We start from the raw sequence: 19507 nt of genomic DNA on the forward strand, positions 1-19507 counted from the left end.
CTTGTGAAAAGTGTGACCTTTGGCAAATTAAATTACTTAACATCTGTATAATTCTTAATCTGTAAAATGGTTACAAACAAGGTACTAACATCTCATAAAGACAGTGTGAAATTCAGTAAGATGATCCATGCAAAGTCCTTGGCACAGTACCTGGCATGTGATAAATGACAGCTATTATTACTAACGCCTAAATTACCAATCTTGAGAATGAATAAGACTTTTCTGGAAGATCACCTTCCTCCATGATGTTCCCTGAGTACCCCAAGTAGGAAAGAACGTAACAGAAAATTCAAGGAGTTCTGTCCACTTTCTAATCCCTGACCACTTGCTATCTTCTTGCATGGTGCTACTACTATAAATGACAAGATTAATGTTTCATTCATTTTTATCTTAGTATCTAGCATTGTCTTCCATAGGACATAAAAGGACCCAAATAATATTATGGTGAAGAAAAAAGTTATGAAACTAGAGAAAGAGAAAAATCTCAGTCTAAACAAACAGTGAAGGGCAGTGAGAACAGAAAATGAGAGGACCATGGGTATCTTCTCTACAGCATCAAGAGTAATTTAACATTGCCAACTGCGTTCTCCTTCACAGAATGTTCCTCAGTTTCCGTAACAGCTCTCTCCCGCTATTCTTCCCCAACTTTTCTTAAGGCTTTCTGCACAACTGGATGTTTCCAATTTCTACTCCTTAACTTATGTGTTTCTCAAAGAGAAATGAACTTTCAGCTCTTTTTCTCTATACCACTTCCCTTAGGGTCAATTACCTCCTCTGGAGTAATGAGTCTCAAATCATCATTTCTAGCTTTTCTAGTTTGAGAGAGCAAGTACTACATGATCATCTTCACATATGAAGGAGAGGAATTAAAAGATACTAGGTAATGTTTTACCTCAATAACTTTGGAAAAAAAATACAGAGATCACCTATTAATATTAAGTTTACTTGCTCCCTGAAAATATATAGGAGACTTTGATTTTCCAAATAGTTGATGCCTTCTAACAAGTAAGTCACATTTTTTACAGATTAGAAACAGCAATGATAATCATTCTCCACATTCCAGATCCAGTTGTTTAATGATAAACTTTAGTTTCTGCATTTTAATAAGTTATAGACTAACTCTGCCTCCCAGTTATGTCCGTTACTGTTCATATAAAATTTTTAATATATACTAGTTTAAATCATAGTTTACATTTAACATATCAAGTTTTAAAAATACATACTAGAAATGAAATCTAAGTACATAAATGAAATGGCATCATTTTTCTACATTAAATTTTATATGTGAAATAATCATGCAAAACTATGGAGAAATTATATTGGGGTGTCCCTGGGCCACACTGGAAGAAAAATTGTCTTGGGCCACATATAAAGTACACTTAATGATAGCTGATGAGCTTAAGAAAAAATAAAAACATCTCAGAATGTTTTCAGAAAGTTTACAAATTTGGTGTTGGGCCTCATTCAAAGCTCTCCTGGCCACCTGTGGCCTGTAGGCTGTGGGTTGGACAAGCTTACTCTGTATTAAATGTTTGGAGATAGAAAACTGTCATGCTAAGACATTTAACTTTTGGCAAAGACAACAGGTTATAAAAATAATTAACTACTTTTCCTAGCTGAATGAAGCACTATACCTAAAAACAAAGTACAATATTTCATCATTCTTCCTTCAGTATTTTAGAACCTACCGGAGAGATTCGGCCATTCGCCTCAAGTCTTCATTCTGCTGTTTTAAGCGTTCAAGCTTTGCCAGAATCTTGGACAGTTCTCGGCTAGAGTGATCAGGGTGGTCATTATCTCGTACCAAATGACCACCTATATAAAACAGCAAGGTCCCCCAGGCAAAAAGAATGAGCATAATCCAACGCCAGGAACCAGTCCATGGCCGCATTTTCAGATTTTCAACTCACTTCCCTGGAGTCCTGGAGCTCAAAGAATTGAAAACATTGTAACTCTGTTTCTAGTTAGTGCACAGGTGAATAGACTTCTGTTGTTTCAACACATGATGCTTCAGACAAATTATTCTCTCTAGTAGTCCTGTGGTGAATCTTTCACAGAGATCCTTCTGGTGATATGTGTAGGAAGCTTTATTGTCCTGTACTTCATGGACTCTACATGCTGTGGAAAGAGTAAGAAATGTATTTAAATTATTTAAGATACATAAAATGGCATATACTGAGATTCATGGAGTTAAAGGAAACACATTGGTGTTGACTGGCCAACAAGCTAGAAGATAACCTAACTGCCTAATAATTAGTAAAAGGTAAAAGCTTTAAATCTGTTAATTTGTATACTAAAATCAACTATGTACATTAGTGCTCTACCAGATAACAGGCTAATTAGTTCTAAGCCTGAAAGTCCTTGAAGTGCCATCATCACTTTCTTTTTCTCTTATATAATTATACGATAGCTTATATATGAAGACTTAAAAATTGCATCTTTGAAGAATCAATCAAAAACAAAATGTACTCAACCACATATTTTGGGCTAGTATGCTCATTCTCTCAAGAAAAAAACATGTTCCCTGTATAAGTGAGTTCATTCCTACCAGTTCTCAACTCCATTCTCTTCCCTTATTGCTGAGCTACGATTATACCACTTAACTCTGCAGGTGACAGGCAAATTGTCACTTTTAGGATAAATTCTAAAACTGGCATGCATATTAGCCAAGTAAAGGTTATCACAGCCATTAACCAGCTGGCAGTCATTCCAAATAGCAGAAGCAAAGGTTCAAATGGATCAGGCTTTTCCAGGCTTGGTTACAGGCTTCATTTGTCATTTTACAACGATTAGGCTTAGAATTCCCTTAGAAACAAAACTATTTTCTCCCCAAAGAAAGAATTTGTAGGCAAAGATACAATTTAAAACCTTTTGACAGGCCAGACACAGCGGCTCACATCTGTAAATCCCAGCACTTTGGAAGGAGACAAGGCAGGAGGATTGCTTGGGCCCAGAATTTGAGACCAAGCTGGCAACATGAAATCCTATTTCTACAAATTTTTTTTTTAATTTTAAAAACCTTTTGATAATTTCAAAGCTACAGAACAGAAATCATATGTCCAGACAGAGTTCCATATTAAAGAGAAGAGAGAAAAAACAAGAAATAATTTCTGTATACAAGACTGAATGTGGGGGCACCTGACCACCAATCAAAAACAGCAGTAAAAAGATTAGCAGAAAAGATAGAGGCTTCAAAAATCAGAGCACAGGGACACTATTTTTCTACTTTTGCACCTTAAATCTCAATTGTTTTTAAAACACCAAGTATTCAAAGAGAAGAAAATCTCTTCAAACGGCTGTCCTCTATTTCCTTCCCATTTACCATTTACTCCTACACCATTTACCTTAATGTTACTGATTTACACTGGCTAAAATATAGAATGAAAAGAATTGTACTTGCTGAGAAGTGTTTGAAAACCATACCAAATTAAAAAGAAATAATCCAAGTAAAAAGTTGTCTGTTGTTTTAATAACTATTCATAAATCTACGAAGAACATCCTTCTTATTGACTCCATTGTTCATCCTATCCCTTTCTCAAAACTCTCAAATTCTCACTCCTCTACACTCAGGTATCCCCTACTTTTCATCTAATGTAAAAACAATACAGATATTTAGGGCTCTGTAACTTAAAAACCAAATTAAAAAATAAATGCATTCTGATGGAATATTCAATTCAGTAAGTCATTTGAATTTATAATTTTGTAACAACATATGCAACACTGTAAAATGTTATTATATGCTGAAACTATAATATACCTTTAACAATTCCAAGCTATTAAGATATACAGCTGTCCCTTAGGACCCTCCCTGGACACCAAAATCCACAGATCTTTGAGTTACTTACATAAAATGGTTTAGTATTTACATATAACCTACACACATCCTCTGAAATACTTTAAATCATCTCTAGATTACTTATAAAACCTAATACAATGGAAATGCTATGTAGATAGATGATTTTTTGGTTTCTTTGGCAAATATTTTGATCTGTAGTTGGATGAATCCATGAACACTGAAACTGCAGCTACAGAGGGTCAACTGTATATCAAGTATTAAAATTTTTTTCTTTCCCTTCACAGCAAAAGTAATGCAGAAAACAGAAAACTGATAAACAAATAAAGCAAAGGTAGCTTTCTTAAAAAGAATAATTTAAATAATAAAAAGACGTGCTGAACATTTTCCTTGGAATTACAATAAAAATATAATATTTAAAGCCAGCATAACTTGAATAGTAAAAAAACTTTACATAAACATAAATTTTGAATAACATTCGTATAACAAAAAATACTATCATTTTTTCTAAACCATCACCAAAAATATCTAAGACATTACTAAATTATACATTAATATTGATAATACTTGAGTTGTAAAAAGCAATACATTTTTATAGAAGCAAAACATTGTCATTTTCTTAAATAATAGCATAATTTGAACTATGTTTTTGAAGAGAATGTTTCACATTTTTTTTTTTGTCTTTACTAGTATTTTTTAAATCCCCAGGTTTGGGGTCAAAAAAACCAAGTTAAACTAAAAAACAAGTAGTTTTCTGTGCAAGTTTCCTCTGCATGGTTTAAAAGAACAAGTACAGATTTTTTTCCCTATCTACTAACTACAATGAATGCTTGCTTACTTACTTATGGTTACTGTTTATTGTCTGAACCATGCTTGCTAAAATATAAACTCCACAGTTTTGTTCATTGTGTTCACTGATGTATCCCAGGCACTCAGAATGGTATTTGGCACCTAGTAGGCATTAATGAATATAGCTTAAACTGTATTTATGCCCTACTTAAGATAGCAAATGGTAAAGCGGAAAGTGAGAGAATGCTATTATAAGGAAATGGTTCAAAAATAAAGTCATTAATAAACTTTCATATTATTGTCAGTCTTGTAAAAAGGCATTCCTTGGTTGGTTAAATTTAATTGGCCTAAAAGACCAAGAGAGTCTCTCTCTTTTTTTTCTTAAGACAGTCTTGCTGTTACCCAAGCTGGAGTGCAGTGGCACAATCTCGGCTCACTGCAACCTCTGCCTCCAGGGCTCAAGAGATTCTCCTGCCTCAGCCTCCTGAGTAGCTGGGATTACAGGCACCTGCCACCACGCCTGGCCCATTTTTTGTATTTTTAGTATAGATAGGGTTTCACCATGTTGGCCAGGCTGACCTCAAGTGATCTGCCTGCCTTGGCCTCCCAAAGTGCAGGGATTATAGGCCTGATCCACTGCACCTGGCCAAGAAGAGTTTTATGGTTTACCTTCTAATGGTGAAAAAATAATTTATCGTGTTTTCTTAATTTAGAAAATTCAATTTGCAAAGACAATGATATGACTAAAGAAAGTATATAGAGCCTTTAATGTGTAAGCCACTCAACTTATTTATGGAAGAATTAGTAAAAATAGTTCAAATTAGTAAAAATATTTTAAAATCAATTCCATATATCATGAGGTAATTTCTAACTAAAATTTATATAGCAGAGTTTGTTGAGATTTCTTCCAGAGTGGGCTTTCTTTTCAAGAATTTACAAATTTATTACTGCTTAAGACTCACATAGTACCCTTTTTCTGTAAAATACTAAGTGGACTGAAATGTGCCAGGATTCTTTCTGAAAATTTATTGTGATATCACTTTTTTTTGAGACGAAATTGGCCAGGTGCAGTGAGCGGGTAAATCACAAGATTGGGAGTTCAGGACCAGCCTGGCCAAAATGGTGAAACCCTGTCTCTATTAAAAATACAAAAATAGCCAGGCATGGTGGCCAGCGGCTGTAATCCCAGCTACTTGGGAGGCTGAAGCAGAGATTTGCTTGAACCCGGGAGGCAGAGGTTGCAGTGAGTGGAGATCACGCCACAGCACTCCAGCCTGGGCAACAGAGCGAGACTTTATATCCAAAAAAAAAAAAAAAAAAAAAAAAAAAAAAAAAAAAAAAAAAAAAAAGACAAAATCTCGTGTTGCCTAGGCTAGACTGATATCACTTTTTTATGGTACTGAAGTATTTAAATGATTCAATTCTTTTGGTATTTACAGAGATTCTATGGGGAATATTTGTTTAATTTCTCTGGAACAACAAATATATTTGATTTTTCGAAGTACTTTTTCTGAATCTGGAAGCCAGAGTGTAATATCAGTAAGATAAGGAAGACTTCATAGAGTTGCTATGAGGTTTAAATAAGGTTAATATATATAAACCACTTATCATAATTCTTGGCACATAAGAAGTGCTCCAAAAAAAGTAATTTTATTTTAATGCTGACAAGACACAGAAATTAAAAGTATGGGTGCTAGAATCAGCAGTGTCTAGATTGGAGTCACAGTTCTGCTGCATCATAGCTAAGTAACCTCACTGAACATCAATCTGTAAACTGGAGATGATAAATTACCACCTCTCCCAGAGAATACTAGAAAAGGCTTAAATAAAATAATCATCTATGGGGAAGTACCTCAGCATACCATGCAGCAAATTATTATGTAGTATATACTGATTGCATTATTTTATAGACCCATTTATAATTATTTATGTAATTAATATGCCACTTGCTGTTGTAGGCAGCTTCTAAAACGGCTGCCAAGGATCCCTGTCCACTATTTATGCCCTTGTATCATCTCCTCCTCTTGAGTGCTGGCTGAACCTAGTGACTTGTTTCTTAAATAAAATGCAGCAAAAGTGACAGAATTTCACTTCCAAGGTAAGGTTACAAAAAGACTGGAGCTCCTGTGTCTTGTTCACATTGTCCCCATTTGCTCATTCTAATGATACAAGCTACCACCTTATGGGCCATCATACAGAGAGACCCATGCGGAAAGGAGCTGAGGGCAGCCTTCAGACAAGATTTAAGGTGCTCAGTCCTAAGGGCACAAGCACCTCACAAAGTTGTTGAATCCTGCCAATAACCACGTGAGCAAGCTTGGAAATGCACCATCACCAGTCAAGCCTTGAGCTGGCTGTAGCTTTGGTCCACATATTCAACACATTCTTTTTAAACACCCTGACCCAGGAGATGAAGCTTAGCCAGAGGATCCAGCTAAAACATCCCTAAATTCGACCAATAGATAATAAATGTTGTTGCTTTAAACCACTTAGTCTAAAGGTAATTTGTTATGTAGTAATAAATAATTAATACATATGTCTACCTTCCATAGTAGGTTAAAAGCCTGATCTTCATGTTTTATTTTCTGTCTCTAGCAAGTTGTACTTGGGCACAGAATAAAGCATTCAAGATGCAGGACAGAACTGAATCTTAATCACATTTCCTTATACATTCTGCTAATACCTCTTATACATACCATAAAACAAAACTCAATTTATAGCAAGAGATTTAACAGATAAAATTACAATTATTGGTTTTATAATAATACCAGAAGTCAAGAGCATATTTATTAATAGCTACTAAACAGAGTTCCGTCTCCAGCCATAAAACAGTAACTACTACTAGATTAGCCTTACATATAAACTAGAAAACTTAAAAAAATATATTTAGAAAAACCTTTCAGTTATTGGGCAAAGGTCAAACAAGACTATAATGTCTGGGAGAAAGTTAATGATAAAAGTAAGTCCTATGATCATACTGTGATGTGGGCATCCAAAGATGTGCTAAAAGCTAAGGATAGAGCTGGAACACTGAGGAAAACACTCCAGCACCCCAGGCTCTAAACCAAGAATGAAGAACCAGCAAGCAGTCCATTACTGCAGAAATTTCAAGTCTCTGATTCAGTGAATTTAACTATTACAATGACAAAAACAAAACAAAACGAAACAAAACAAGTCCAACTCAACCGCTGCTGGACTGACTCAATCTCTGCCCCATCCCAATCCACATATATAAAAATATCATCAAAAAAGAGGGTACCCATTTCTGGGCATAAATACTGTTCAACCTCAGTCTTTGTTGCTCTTGACCTAAAATGTGTGGCATGCACAAGAAAATTATGAGATATATTTAAAAAAAAAAAAAAAAGTAAAAAAAAAACAAAAACAAAAAACAGATCATAGTCAAAAGACAAAGCAAACACCAGAACCAGACTCATAAATGGATCAGATATTTGAACTATCAGACAGAAAACTTAGAATAATTATAATTGGTATATTAAAGGATCTCATGGTAAATATGAACAAAATATAAAAGGAGATGAGATTTGGCAAAGAAGAAATGCTAAAAGACATAAAAATATCAGAAGATCTTCAGAAGAACTGTAAGATGAGACAAAGCTGAAAACAAACCAGTGAGCTTGAAAAATGGTAAATAGATATTCAAAATGAAACCCAAAGAGAAGAAACTGACTGAAATTTAAAAAACAAATAGGAATTTTAAAGCTATGGTATAATATCCAATGATCTAATGCAGGTGTAATTGGAGTTTAAGAATGTGAAGAAAGCAAGAATGGGGAAGAAAACACATTTAAAGAGATGTTAGCTGGGAATTTTACAAAGTAAAAAAATGACAAAAAAAAAAAAAAAAAAAAAAACCCATAGGTCAAAGAAAGCAGAGAACTGCTAGTAAGGCAAATTTAAAATGTAGACAAAAAGCTGTTAAAAATCAAACTGAAAGAGAAAAATCTTTCAGGTAACTAGAAAAAAAGAAAATTATATACAGAGGAAAAAAAACACATGAGAACACACTATATTTAAGAAAGAATGCCAGTCAAAAAACAATGGAGCAGCATCTTTAAAACACCAAGGGGGGAAAAAAAGGCAACTGAGCATTCTATATCCAGTGAAAATACCTTTTGTTGAGTAAAATGAAGTCAAAACAAAGGCAAATAAAGGCAAAATCAAAACTCTTCCAGAAAAAAAAAGTTAAAAAATATTCTGTGCCAGCAAAATTGTATTATAAAAAGCGTTAAATGAAATCTTTTAAAGAGGAGTATGATACCAGATAAAAATGCAGACCTGCACACACAAAAATAGCAGCAGAAAGGGTAAAATCTAAAAAAATCAGAGATATTTCCCCTTAATCAAATTAAAAGATAAAAAGCTATTTAACTCAAAAATGGCAATAATGTATCATTGGGTTTATAAGATACGTAGATGTAAAACATATGACAACAAAACACACAAAAAATGAGAGGGATGAAATGGAAGTACACAAAAATAAAGTTCTAACTACACATGAACTGGTATACTATTTGAAGGTAAACTAATAACTAGATAGATAGACAGATAGGTAGATAGACAGACAGACAGATATAGTAAGACCCAGAGCTACACTGTCTGCTTTAATAGCTATGACATGCAACTATTTAAATTAGAATTAAAATTAAAAATTTATTTCCCCAGCCTGATTAACATAGTGAGATCCTGTCTCTATAAATAAATTAAAAACTGGTAGTGCATGCCTATAGTCCCAGTTCCTTGGGAGGCTGAGGTGGGAGGATCACTTGAGTCCAGGGCGTTGAGGCTGCAGTGAGCTGTGATCATGCCATTCTACTCCAGCCTGGATGACAGAGCAAGACCCTGTCTGGGGGGAAGGGAGCAGGGATCTTATTTCCTTCCACATTTTGATTGCTCAATAGCCACCTGTGTCTAGTGGTTACCATTATGAAAAGTGTAGATACAGAGAATTTACAACATCATATGGCATTCCCCCAGAGTGACATGTAATTTTTATTAAATAAAATAAAAAGGTATAGCCAAAAAAAGAGCCAGTTTTAAAGATAAAATGGAATAAAAAATGAAAGCATAATTTACAACAGAAAAAAGAAAAGGGAGAGTTCTTGAGAAGACCAGGAAAAGTTTTACAGCTGCAGTACAGAAGAGAGCACATTTGAAATATTAATAAAAGAATTCACAAATGAGCTACGGTCTCCGTTCTTCAGGATGTTCACTTCTAAGCATTCTCTACTGTGCCACCATTAAGTAACTGACCTCCTAAATAATATACTTCACTTAGTGCAGTCATTCATGTTATGTAACTTTTATTTATTTTTTAAATATTTAAATATTTTTAAAAACTTTTTTTTTTTTTTTTGAGATGGAGTTTCACTCTTGTTACCCAGGCTGGAGTGCAATGGCGCGATCTCGGCTCACCGCAACCTCCGCCTCCTGGGTTCAAGCAATTCTCCTGCCTCAGCCTCCTGAGTAGCTGGGACTACAGGCGTGCGCCACCACGCCCAGCTAATTTTTGTGTTTTTAGTAGAGACGGGGTTTCACCGTGTTGACCAGGATGGTCTTGATCTCTTGACCTCGTGATCCACCCGCCTCGGGCTCCCAAAGTGCTGGGATTATAGGCGTGAGCCACTGCACCTGGCCTAAAAATTCTTATTAAAGTTTATAATGGAAAGCAACTGGAAGAAATCTACCATTTATTTTACCTAAATTTATGCAACACTATGATCTATTCACTCACTCATTCAAAAAATACTTACTCAGTTTCTGTTACATAAAATACACTACATATCCTTTGAGGATGTGTAGTGAACAAGGCATTGAGGATGTATAGGCATTGAGGAGGTAGCAGTGAACAAGACAGACAAAAATCTCTGCCTTCAACAGGTAATATTATAGTGGATTCTAATTGCAAAGAGAAGTAATGCCACTAAAACAAATATCAAAAAAGAAAAAAAGCCTCTTCTTATAGCAACTAACATTCTGAGTGATACAATAGAAACTGAATATAAACTATTCCACAAATAATTGCATTTTATGCCACCTGCATACCACAAAATGTTATAATACTATAATTTGAAAATCAAAATATATGTACATTGTCAAGATAAAACATGGTAAATTTATTGCTGTAATCTTCAAAATCCTTACATATTATAGAGTGTTTAATATTATACACAGATGATCATTATGTCACGATTTTACCACAGAACTGAAACTAAGCTACTCTCAAAGTTTTATCACAAACATTTAGCACCTTTTTAAGATCAAATCATACTGAAAAAAATCTTCAGAGGTAGAACCAAGTCTCTATTAAATTTACAAAGATTACAATAACTGTGTTGCTATCGTTGTAACCATTAACATCACCTTAACTCCCCGAAAATATAAGCAGGCTAGGATGTGTTGTCTTTTTCTTTTTTAAAGTTCAACATTCTTTTAAACATTTTTTATAAAAAACTATACACAATTAATATATAAACTTGATGAGTTTGCAAAGTAGACACCTATGAACTCATCACCACAATCTATGCCATAAACCTATCCATCATCTGCCAGAGTTTTCTCCCACTTTCTTATTTATTATTATTAATTTGCATGTGTATAGTAAGAATGCTTTACATAAGATCTAACCTCTTAGGAAATTTTTAACTAAACAATACAGTATTATTAACTATAGGCACCATGCTGTACAACAGATTTCTGACTTATTTATCTTTATAACCAAAACTTTGTTCCCTTTGACTAATACTACCTCAGTTCCCCCTCCTACATTTTCTAAAGATAGATATCACTCAATTATTCCATTAGACATAACAACAAAAAAATGCAATACCATTTTATAACACTATCAGACTGACACTTCTTCAGTAAGTCTAACAAGAAAATGACTAATGGCCACATTTGGCATATGACTGTGTGGAAAGGATGTTTTCAAGAATCACATTCAAGTAGCTTGACTTTGATGCTAAGGCCAGAAGATGAGTCTGCGACAATCTGCTGAAGAACCAAATAACTAAAAGCCTGGCCTCTTGTGCTATGAACCATGTCAAAGGAGGGTTGTCTTTTAAACTCAAATATAATTCAGGGTTGTCTTTTAAACTCAAATATAATATATTATATTTAAATAATATAAATATGTATACCCTATGCAAAGGGAAATATGGCATCATATATCACATATTTACATACACATGCCCTTTGACAAGAAATTCCACTCGCAAGAATTTATGCTAAGATACATTTTAATATGTAAACAAAATGCATTCACATAGTTATTCATTACATCATTGTCTGCAAGAGCACTAAACTGGAAAAACAACATAATTGCCCATCAACAGAAGTATGGTTGAATAAATTATTAATTACTTTGCCAAAAATATATATTTTTTACTATGATGCCCAACAAGAAGGAAAATGTAGCCCATAACCAGGAAGAAAATCAGTCCATTTAAACAGATCCAGAAAACAGAAATGATGATGATGACAGCAGACAAGAGCACTGAAACAAGTATCAAAATATGTGCTAGAATTTAAAGGAAAAAATGAAAATGTTGAAAAAAGAAACAAACTATAACAAAAACATATAACTTGTAGAACAAAAAAAAAAAATACCACATATATGGTCCTCAAATTAACAATGGCTCAATTTAGAATTTTTCAACTTTATGATGGTACAAAAGCAATATACATTCAGTAGAAAACTTCTTTGAGTAACCCTACAGCCATTCTGTTCTTCACTCTCAGTACATTATTCAATAAATTAAGAAATATTCAATACATTATAAAATAGGGTCTGTGTTAATAATTTTGTCCAACTGTAGGCTAATATAAATGTTTTGGGCATATTTAAGGTAGGCTAAGCTATGATGTTCAGATTAGGTATAATAAACATATTGCAACTTATGATATTTTCAACTTATGATGGTTCATCAGGACACATGATGATCTTGTTAAAAAGAGGCTGGTATGCCCCCGCTTCTCTCTCTTGCCCCCTTTCTTGCCATGTGATACGCTGGCTACCCCTTTGCCTTCCACCATGAGAGGAAGTTTCCTGAGGCTCTCACTCAGAAGCAGATGCTGGCACTATGCTTCTCGTACAGCCTGCAAAGCTGGGAGCCAAATAAACCTCTTTCCTTTATCAAGTATCCAGTCCCAGGAATTCCTTTAGAGCAAAGCAAAACAGACTAATACAGGTAGCCACTGTTGATAGGACTTACTGTCAGATACTACAGTGTTTTACAGCTTCACCACAGCTGCATCACCTTACAGTAACTATCATTATGAACAAAAAACTGTTCAAATGATAAAAGGCAAATGAAAGTCATCCATCATCATTAGTTAGGGGAAAAGCCATTTACAATATCAGCTTTAAGGCCGGTTGGAAATCTGTTAGCATTTCCCCATTTTTGAGTTTGGCTTCGAAAAAGGACTTCTGAGAACAAAATGTATTATCAAATTTGAAGTAACATATGCTGAAAATAAGTTTAATCATGGGTATATATGAAATTCCCAATCTATTTTTAAATACAAATGAAACCATAATTTAGAGGGTAAAACAGCCACAAGTTTGGTGGTAAACAATACAAACATGGTAAAAAAGAAGTGCAGGGAGCTTCTCATCAGAAAAAAGTGCAATCTAGTAAGACAACGGAACAACATCTTTTAAAAATGCAGAAAAAAATGACAAAACTACACTTTGTTATTCAGTAAAAATAGATTAAAAAATAAAAGTAGGTTTCTGTGAATGTGAACTTTCAGCTGACTTAGGTCAAATAGCTAAGAGTAGGATCGCTGGGTCATATTAAAAAATGTATGTTTACAAGAAGATGCCAAAATGTATTCCAAAGCAGCTGCACCATTCTGAGTTGTCAGAAGCAATGAATAAGAACTCCTGTTGATCCACAATCTCCCTAGCATTTGGTATTGTTGGTTTGTTTAAAGGCAATTCCAGTAGCCGTGCAGTGGTATCAAAGAGTGGTTTCAATGTGTATTTTTCAAGTGACAAATGACACTGAACATCTGGCCATCTTTTCATGTGCTTATTTTCTATCTTCTCTGGTGAAGTGTCTTTTGAGATCTTTTGCCCATTTTTTAGATTGTTTTTTACTGACTGCTGAGACTTAAGAGTTCTTTATATATTCTGAATGTAAGTCTTTTATCAAATATAGGATTTTCAAATATTTTCTCCCAGTCTATGGCTTATATTTTTATTCTCTTAACTGTGTCTTACACACAGCAAAATTTTTAAAATTTTGAAATATAATACAATATACTGACTTCTTTTCTTTAACAGACTGTGGTTTTGGTACTATGTCTATAAATTCAATGCCAATCCCAAAGTCCCACATGTTTTCTCCTATAGTTTCTTTAAGAAGTTTAGTTTGAGGTTTCAAAGTTAATCCACCCAAGAAAAATGAAAGCATATTTTTCCACAAAAATTGAATCTCAAATGTTTGCAGTAGCTTTATTCATAATAGACAAAAACTGGGAAAGAAAAAAAAATAAAGATGGCTTTCAACAGGTGAAAAGATGAACAAACATGGTACACAGAAAACAAAGGAATTCTAGTTGGCAATTAAAAAAAAAAGCCATTGATTTTTTTACTCAACAAAATGAACAAATCTTAAATGTATGTTGCTAAGTGAAGGAAGACAAAACCAAAGACTATACATTATGTGATTCATTTACATGACATTATGGAAAGGGAAAAACTATAGGTTGAAAAATAGTTCAGTTGTTGCCAAGAGTTGAAAGTACAAGGAGGGGATGATCATAAAGTGCCTTCAAGGGTAATTATTATAGTGATAAAACTATTCTAAATGATACTAAAAAAGGACATATCAATTCTGTGGCACTCATCCACCAATTTACTTTTTTAACAACTGAAAAGAGTAAAAACCAAAATCATTATTACAAAATGTTCAAAACATTTCTTGAAGTAATTCAATATGATGGAATAAACTGAAAAATTTAACAGAAAAGTGAAGTCACTTATTTAACAAATTTAATGAATGACTGTTACAAGGTAACTAAGATTAAGCATGACATATTTGAAAGTCATTTTCTTCACTAACAAACTACTAGGAAACAAAAATTTTTCAAGTTGATAAAGAGAATTTTAAATAAAACCTTTTTAAAAAAGGTAATTATCAGTTATAATGTACAAACATTTAAAGAGCCATATATAGTACACATATAATCCAATCCAATTCAGGATTAATATGTGCCCAAGACTCTATTTTTTAAACATTTTCTCCTTTGATTGCAATTCATTTTTTAATTAAATATTGTTACAGAATTTACTAAAATCTTTCTTACTGCTTCGCTCCCTATATGGGAAAAGGGTAATTTATAAATTCTGTGTTTATTAATGTTAGAAAGTAGAAAGGAACAAGTAAAAATAGTTTTATAAATAAAAATGGTCCTTTAACACTAGCTGAAATACATTTTTACTTTATGTAAAAGAACTTGGTAAAACCAACTAAACTGAAATGAAGAAAACAAAAGAAAAAGAGGGAGAGGAGGGAAAAGGGAGGGGAAGAAAGAGGAGAGAATGGAAGGAGAAAAGAAGAGGGTAAGACAGGAGAGGAAAAGAGAGGCAGGGCAAGAGAGAGAAAGAAAATTTTCATATAATTCCTACCAAGATTATAAAATTTGATTTTTATTCATTACTTACAGTCACCTATCATACTTCACATTTCTTATCAGAAGGGTCATAGTATACAAATATGAATTTAAAATGCCAGCATCATATATACATGAATACAAAATATTAATTCACAAAATCGGCCAATATCTTAGAAATTAATCTTCCTAGTTATAAAGCAAAAACACATAATCAGATTCATAAGGTTCCTATCACTTACAATAACAATTACACACAATAGCACACTAGGTTGTATTTACTGATACAATTAACTACTCAAATGGGTCTAGAAATCTGGACTTGCCATCTCTACCTTCAGCCCTAAATAAATTAATACTGCTGAAAAACGGTAATACTAATAAATTCAAATGAAATGTGTATATATCACCATTTTCTGATTGTATATGTCTGTGTATATATATGCCCACAAATAATATATACTTGATTGGCACCATTATTAGAAGAGAGAGCAACCATTTGAAATCAGTCCCAGGCTCTAACATATGGACAGTTTACCCTGCTATAAAGTAGAAATCACAATAGTAGAAACTCATATAATTGTGAAGATCATATAATAATATGCAAAAAGTGATTTGTAAACAGTAAAATAATCTATGAATACTAGTTATTATCTTTCCCTTACTTAGAAACCAAGTAGATCAGCCTTTTGCCAGTTTCTGGAATATTCCAAGTTCTTACCCAACATGCACCCTTTGTTCTTGCTATTCCTTCCACATTTGGCTCATTCTTATAATTTGGGTCTCTACTTAAATAACACCTCTTTTCCAAAAAAAGTCCCTGACAAACCGTATCAATTATGACACATTAGGATACAAGAGAAACTGCAACTCAAAAGTGGCTTTGAAAATAAGAAAATTTTAGTTTCTCAATAGCAAAAAAGTTAATTCAATGGGCTTCAATTAAACTGTGAAAAATCCCTTTTCATCTTTCTGTTCTATTTCTATTCCACATTTCTATCCTGTCTTAGCATATCAGTTTTTGTCCTCAAGCTAACTTTCTTCCTAGAAGCAAGTTAGCTGCCTCAATTTCAGCCACATGCAATTATGTGCAAAAGAACAACTGGGAATCCGTCTCATTTTAAGAGAGAGGAAACTATGGACTGACGTCTCCCCTGAAGATTTTATACATCTTATTAGCCAAGATTAAGTCACCTGTCCCTTGTAAAATCAATCACTGACAAATGGAATGAGATTCCCATTACCACTTAGACTAATCAGAATTTATCCCTGAAGGTTGGCTCCAGAAAAAAAACTGGGACTCTAAAAAGAAGAAAGAATCAAAGAATGACTATAATACCTTACAAGAACGCTACAACACCCTATTAAAAAAAAAACAAACAAAAAAAACCCACTCACCTTCCTCCATTATTCTCTCTTACAACACAAACTGGCTTATTTATCTATTTCCTATACTAACAGGTATGTATCAGTAGAGTGAGAGCTAAAAGGATAGCACCTAAAACAGAGCAAGCTCTTTATTAGTATCTGTTGAATAAGTCCATACATATTATCCAAATGTATATATATTTATTTAATACCTATACTCAAAATCCTAAGAAAATAAAAAACCAAGCCTTAAAAGAATTAGAACTAAAATTCAAATTCATTTTCATGTTTACTCATTTATGTGCATAAAAAGTCAAAAGTAGATATTCAGAAATATGTCCAAATATAATTTTGAATAAATAACTTGCATTCAAATCAACTCTTGATGATGTAGGGTCCTTAAATACTACATTCAATAGTTAATAAGGAAAGATAAATGTATTGCAAAAAAAAAAATTCCCAGTCATATGCAACACAAATAATGAATAAACAATAACAATCTTTCCAGAGAACAGTTTCCAAAGAACAACAGATGCCAAGTTGAAAATTCAAGCAGATTTAAAACTGTTTCTACAAAATAGTAGGGATTCAAAAGTGCAGTAAACATGTACTCTTCATACAAGAGGCATGAAATCCCTTTAAAGGCTAATCTTTACTACTGCATGTATGAAGTATATCATAATGGTATCATTGGCTGGTATTCAATTCATTAACACATAGGCTAGATTAGTGGCATGGAGTATCTATCTCACAAAATAATGGAAACAAATAAATTATGGTACAAACATTGCAGGATACTATGGCTCAATTTGATATGCTAAAGACAAATACACATAATATGTTAGGTGAACAGTAGGACACAGAGGGTTCTGATAATGTTGGGTGATGGTTTAAGATCTTAGAAAGTACAGGTTCTAAGGTTAGACAGAACAAGGTCTAAATCCCAGGAATGCTAATATAGAAATGGGGCAGTAAAGAATCAAGCAGGACATCTCTGAACCTGAATTACTTTGTCTTTAAAATGACTGCAATAATTCCTATTATGCTGGTCTCTCATTATGTATAATCATAATGATTACATTTATATAATGTTTCCTAAATGCAAGGCCCTTTTTCAACTGCAACATTCAGTCCCTTGAGGGATCACCTGAATTAACAAAAAGGCTGAGGTTGGGTGAATTCTCACTCTCTTCTTGAGCTGGTACATTCACCTCCTGCTCTCAAATATCAGTGCTCCTAATTCTTGGGCCTTCAGACTCCAAGACTTATCCAGCAGCAGTAATCCCCTCCAAAGACCTTCGGCCTTGTACTAAGACTTAGACCTTGTGCTCCCCTGGTTTTCACCACTGGCTTTCCTGTTCTCCAGCTTGCAGATCGTGTATGGTAGGACTTCTTGAATGATTATAATCCCATGATAAATCTCTTCTAAGGTATCTATATATTCATAACCTATTGGTTCTATTTCTCTAAAGAACCCTGACAATTACACATCTGTATATTAAAAAGTAAAAGAATATCATCATTTGTTGTGCAGGCTCAACCATTCCCTAAGGAAATAACTAATGTTTTCTAACATTTTTTTCAAATTTACCAATCTAACATTTTGAGATAAGACACTTGAAGTGTCATTAATAAGATGTAAATTATCAGAAAAAAACGAAAGTTATCAATACTTCATTTAACAATGGCATAATAAAGAATCATATGAACACCCATTTATCTATATTCCAAAGACCAGAGTGATTTGTGCCCTCTAGCTTTCTTAACCATCCCCAATATCCAACAAAATGTGACTTGATAGCTAGTTGTACAAATGTCACTGAGTTATGACATATTTCTTTTTTCTATAAAATAAATTTTAAAGTTCCACGTTTTTCTTTAATACAATTTTCCAATTTCACTAGCATGATCAAAGTAGATCTACAATCCTCTCACTTCCTTACTTATTCATACTACTCTCCTTACACAGCACATGCTCCTGTGTACAGAAATCATTACATCTTAACAGTGTTTTAATATTAGCACTTCTTCCTCTTGGTATAGGTATACAATTCTGCACATTACAGAGTATCGCAATGCAGCAACAGTTTAAACAATATTGAGATTTGTTTTCTTATTTTGTAAAAGAAGTCTGGAGATAGGTGATACAGAGATGATGGTTGCACAATGTCCTCAGGGACCCAAGCTTCTAGCTTTCTCTTCCACCTTTCTAGGTACCTGCCTTCCATCTTTAAGATCATCTCATGGTACAAAATGATTGTTAATGCTCCAGTTATTATGCTTTCAATAAAGGGGAAGAAAACTGAATGGTAAAAAGGGATGCCAGCTGAGTCAGTGCCTTTTAGAAGCACACACATAATACTTCTGCTTTCGTCTCTTTTTTGCCAGAACTTAATCACAAGTCTGGGAAATACAGTCTTTTCTTCCAGGCATCAATGTACCCAATTAAAACAGACAAAAAAAATCAGGGTTCTGTTACTATAGAGGAAAGGGGAAATGAACTTTAGGAGCATCATGACTCCCTATCTATTTTTCACAGCTTCAGAATCACTACTGATACTGACAGAAGTTTTATATCATATACTTAATATAATACAGCTGGTGTCAAAGCTATCTCCAGTAAGTGCTTTTACTTCCATGGCCATCTGTGGAGGGTAGCCAATTCTAAACAATACTGTTAACACAACAGGTATACTAAGATTATAATTTTATAACCCTATCCAACTAAGAATCGTTGGATAGGATTCTTGGATTCACCATATCTTGTGCATCATCTGGGAAAGAAAAGTTATTATGTTTTATACAAGTTACTGAACAGAATGTTGGGACTCATTGTGTGTGTCTCCACCAATTAGCCAATCAATGGAGTTACATAGTGTGGTCTTTTCCTGCCACAAATATTGGATCTATACTTAT

General features: G+C 33.7%; 1 protein-coding gene across 5 annotated transcripts in view; it reads right to left on the reverse strand.

Moving 5' to 3' along the window:
- The window catches only part of FUT8 (fucosyltransferase 8), a 356276-nt gene that overhangs the window by 163043 nt on the left and 173726 nt on the right, over positions 1-19507 (reverse strand). For all 5 annotated transcript variants that reach the window (XM_032246077.1, XM_032246075.1, XM_032246076.1 and 2 more), the window contains exon 3: positions 1689-2118. In XM_032246077.1, the coding sequence (XP_032101968.1) occupies positions 1689-1891 (203 nt within the window). In that variant the 5' untranslated portion in view covers positions 1892-2118. The remainder of the gene's footprint in view (positions 1-1688; positions 2119-19507) is intronic.

This window comes from Sapajus apella, unplaced genomic scaffold (genome assembly GCF_009761245.1).
Source record: "Sapajus apella isolate SASKATOON/1434 unplaced genomic scaffold, GSC_monkey_1.0 scaffold59, whole genome shotgun sequence".
Taxonomy (NCBI): Eukaryota; Metazoa; Chordata; class Mammalia; order Primates; family Cebidae; genus Sapajus; species Sapajus apella.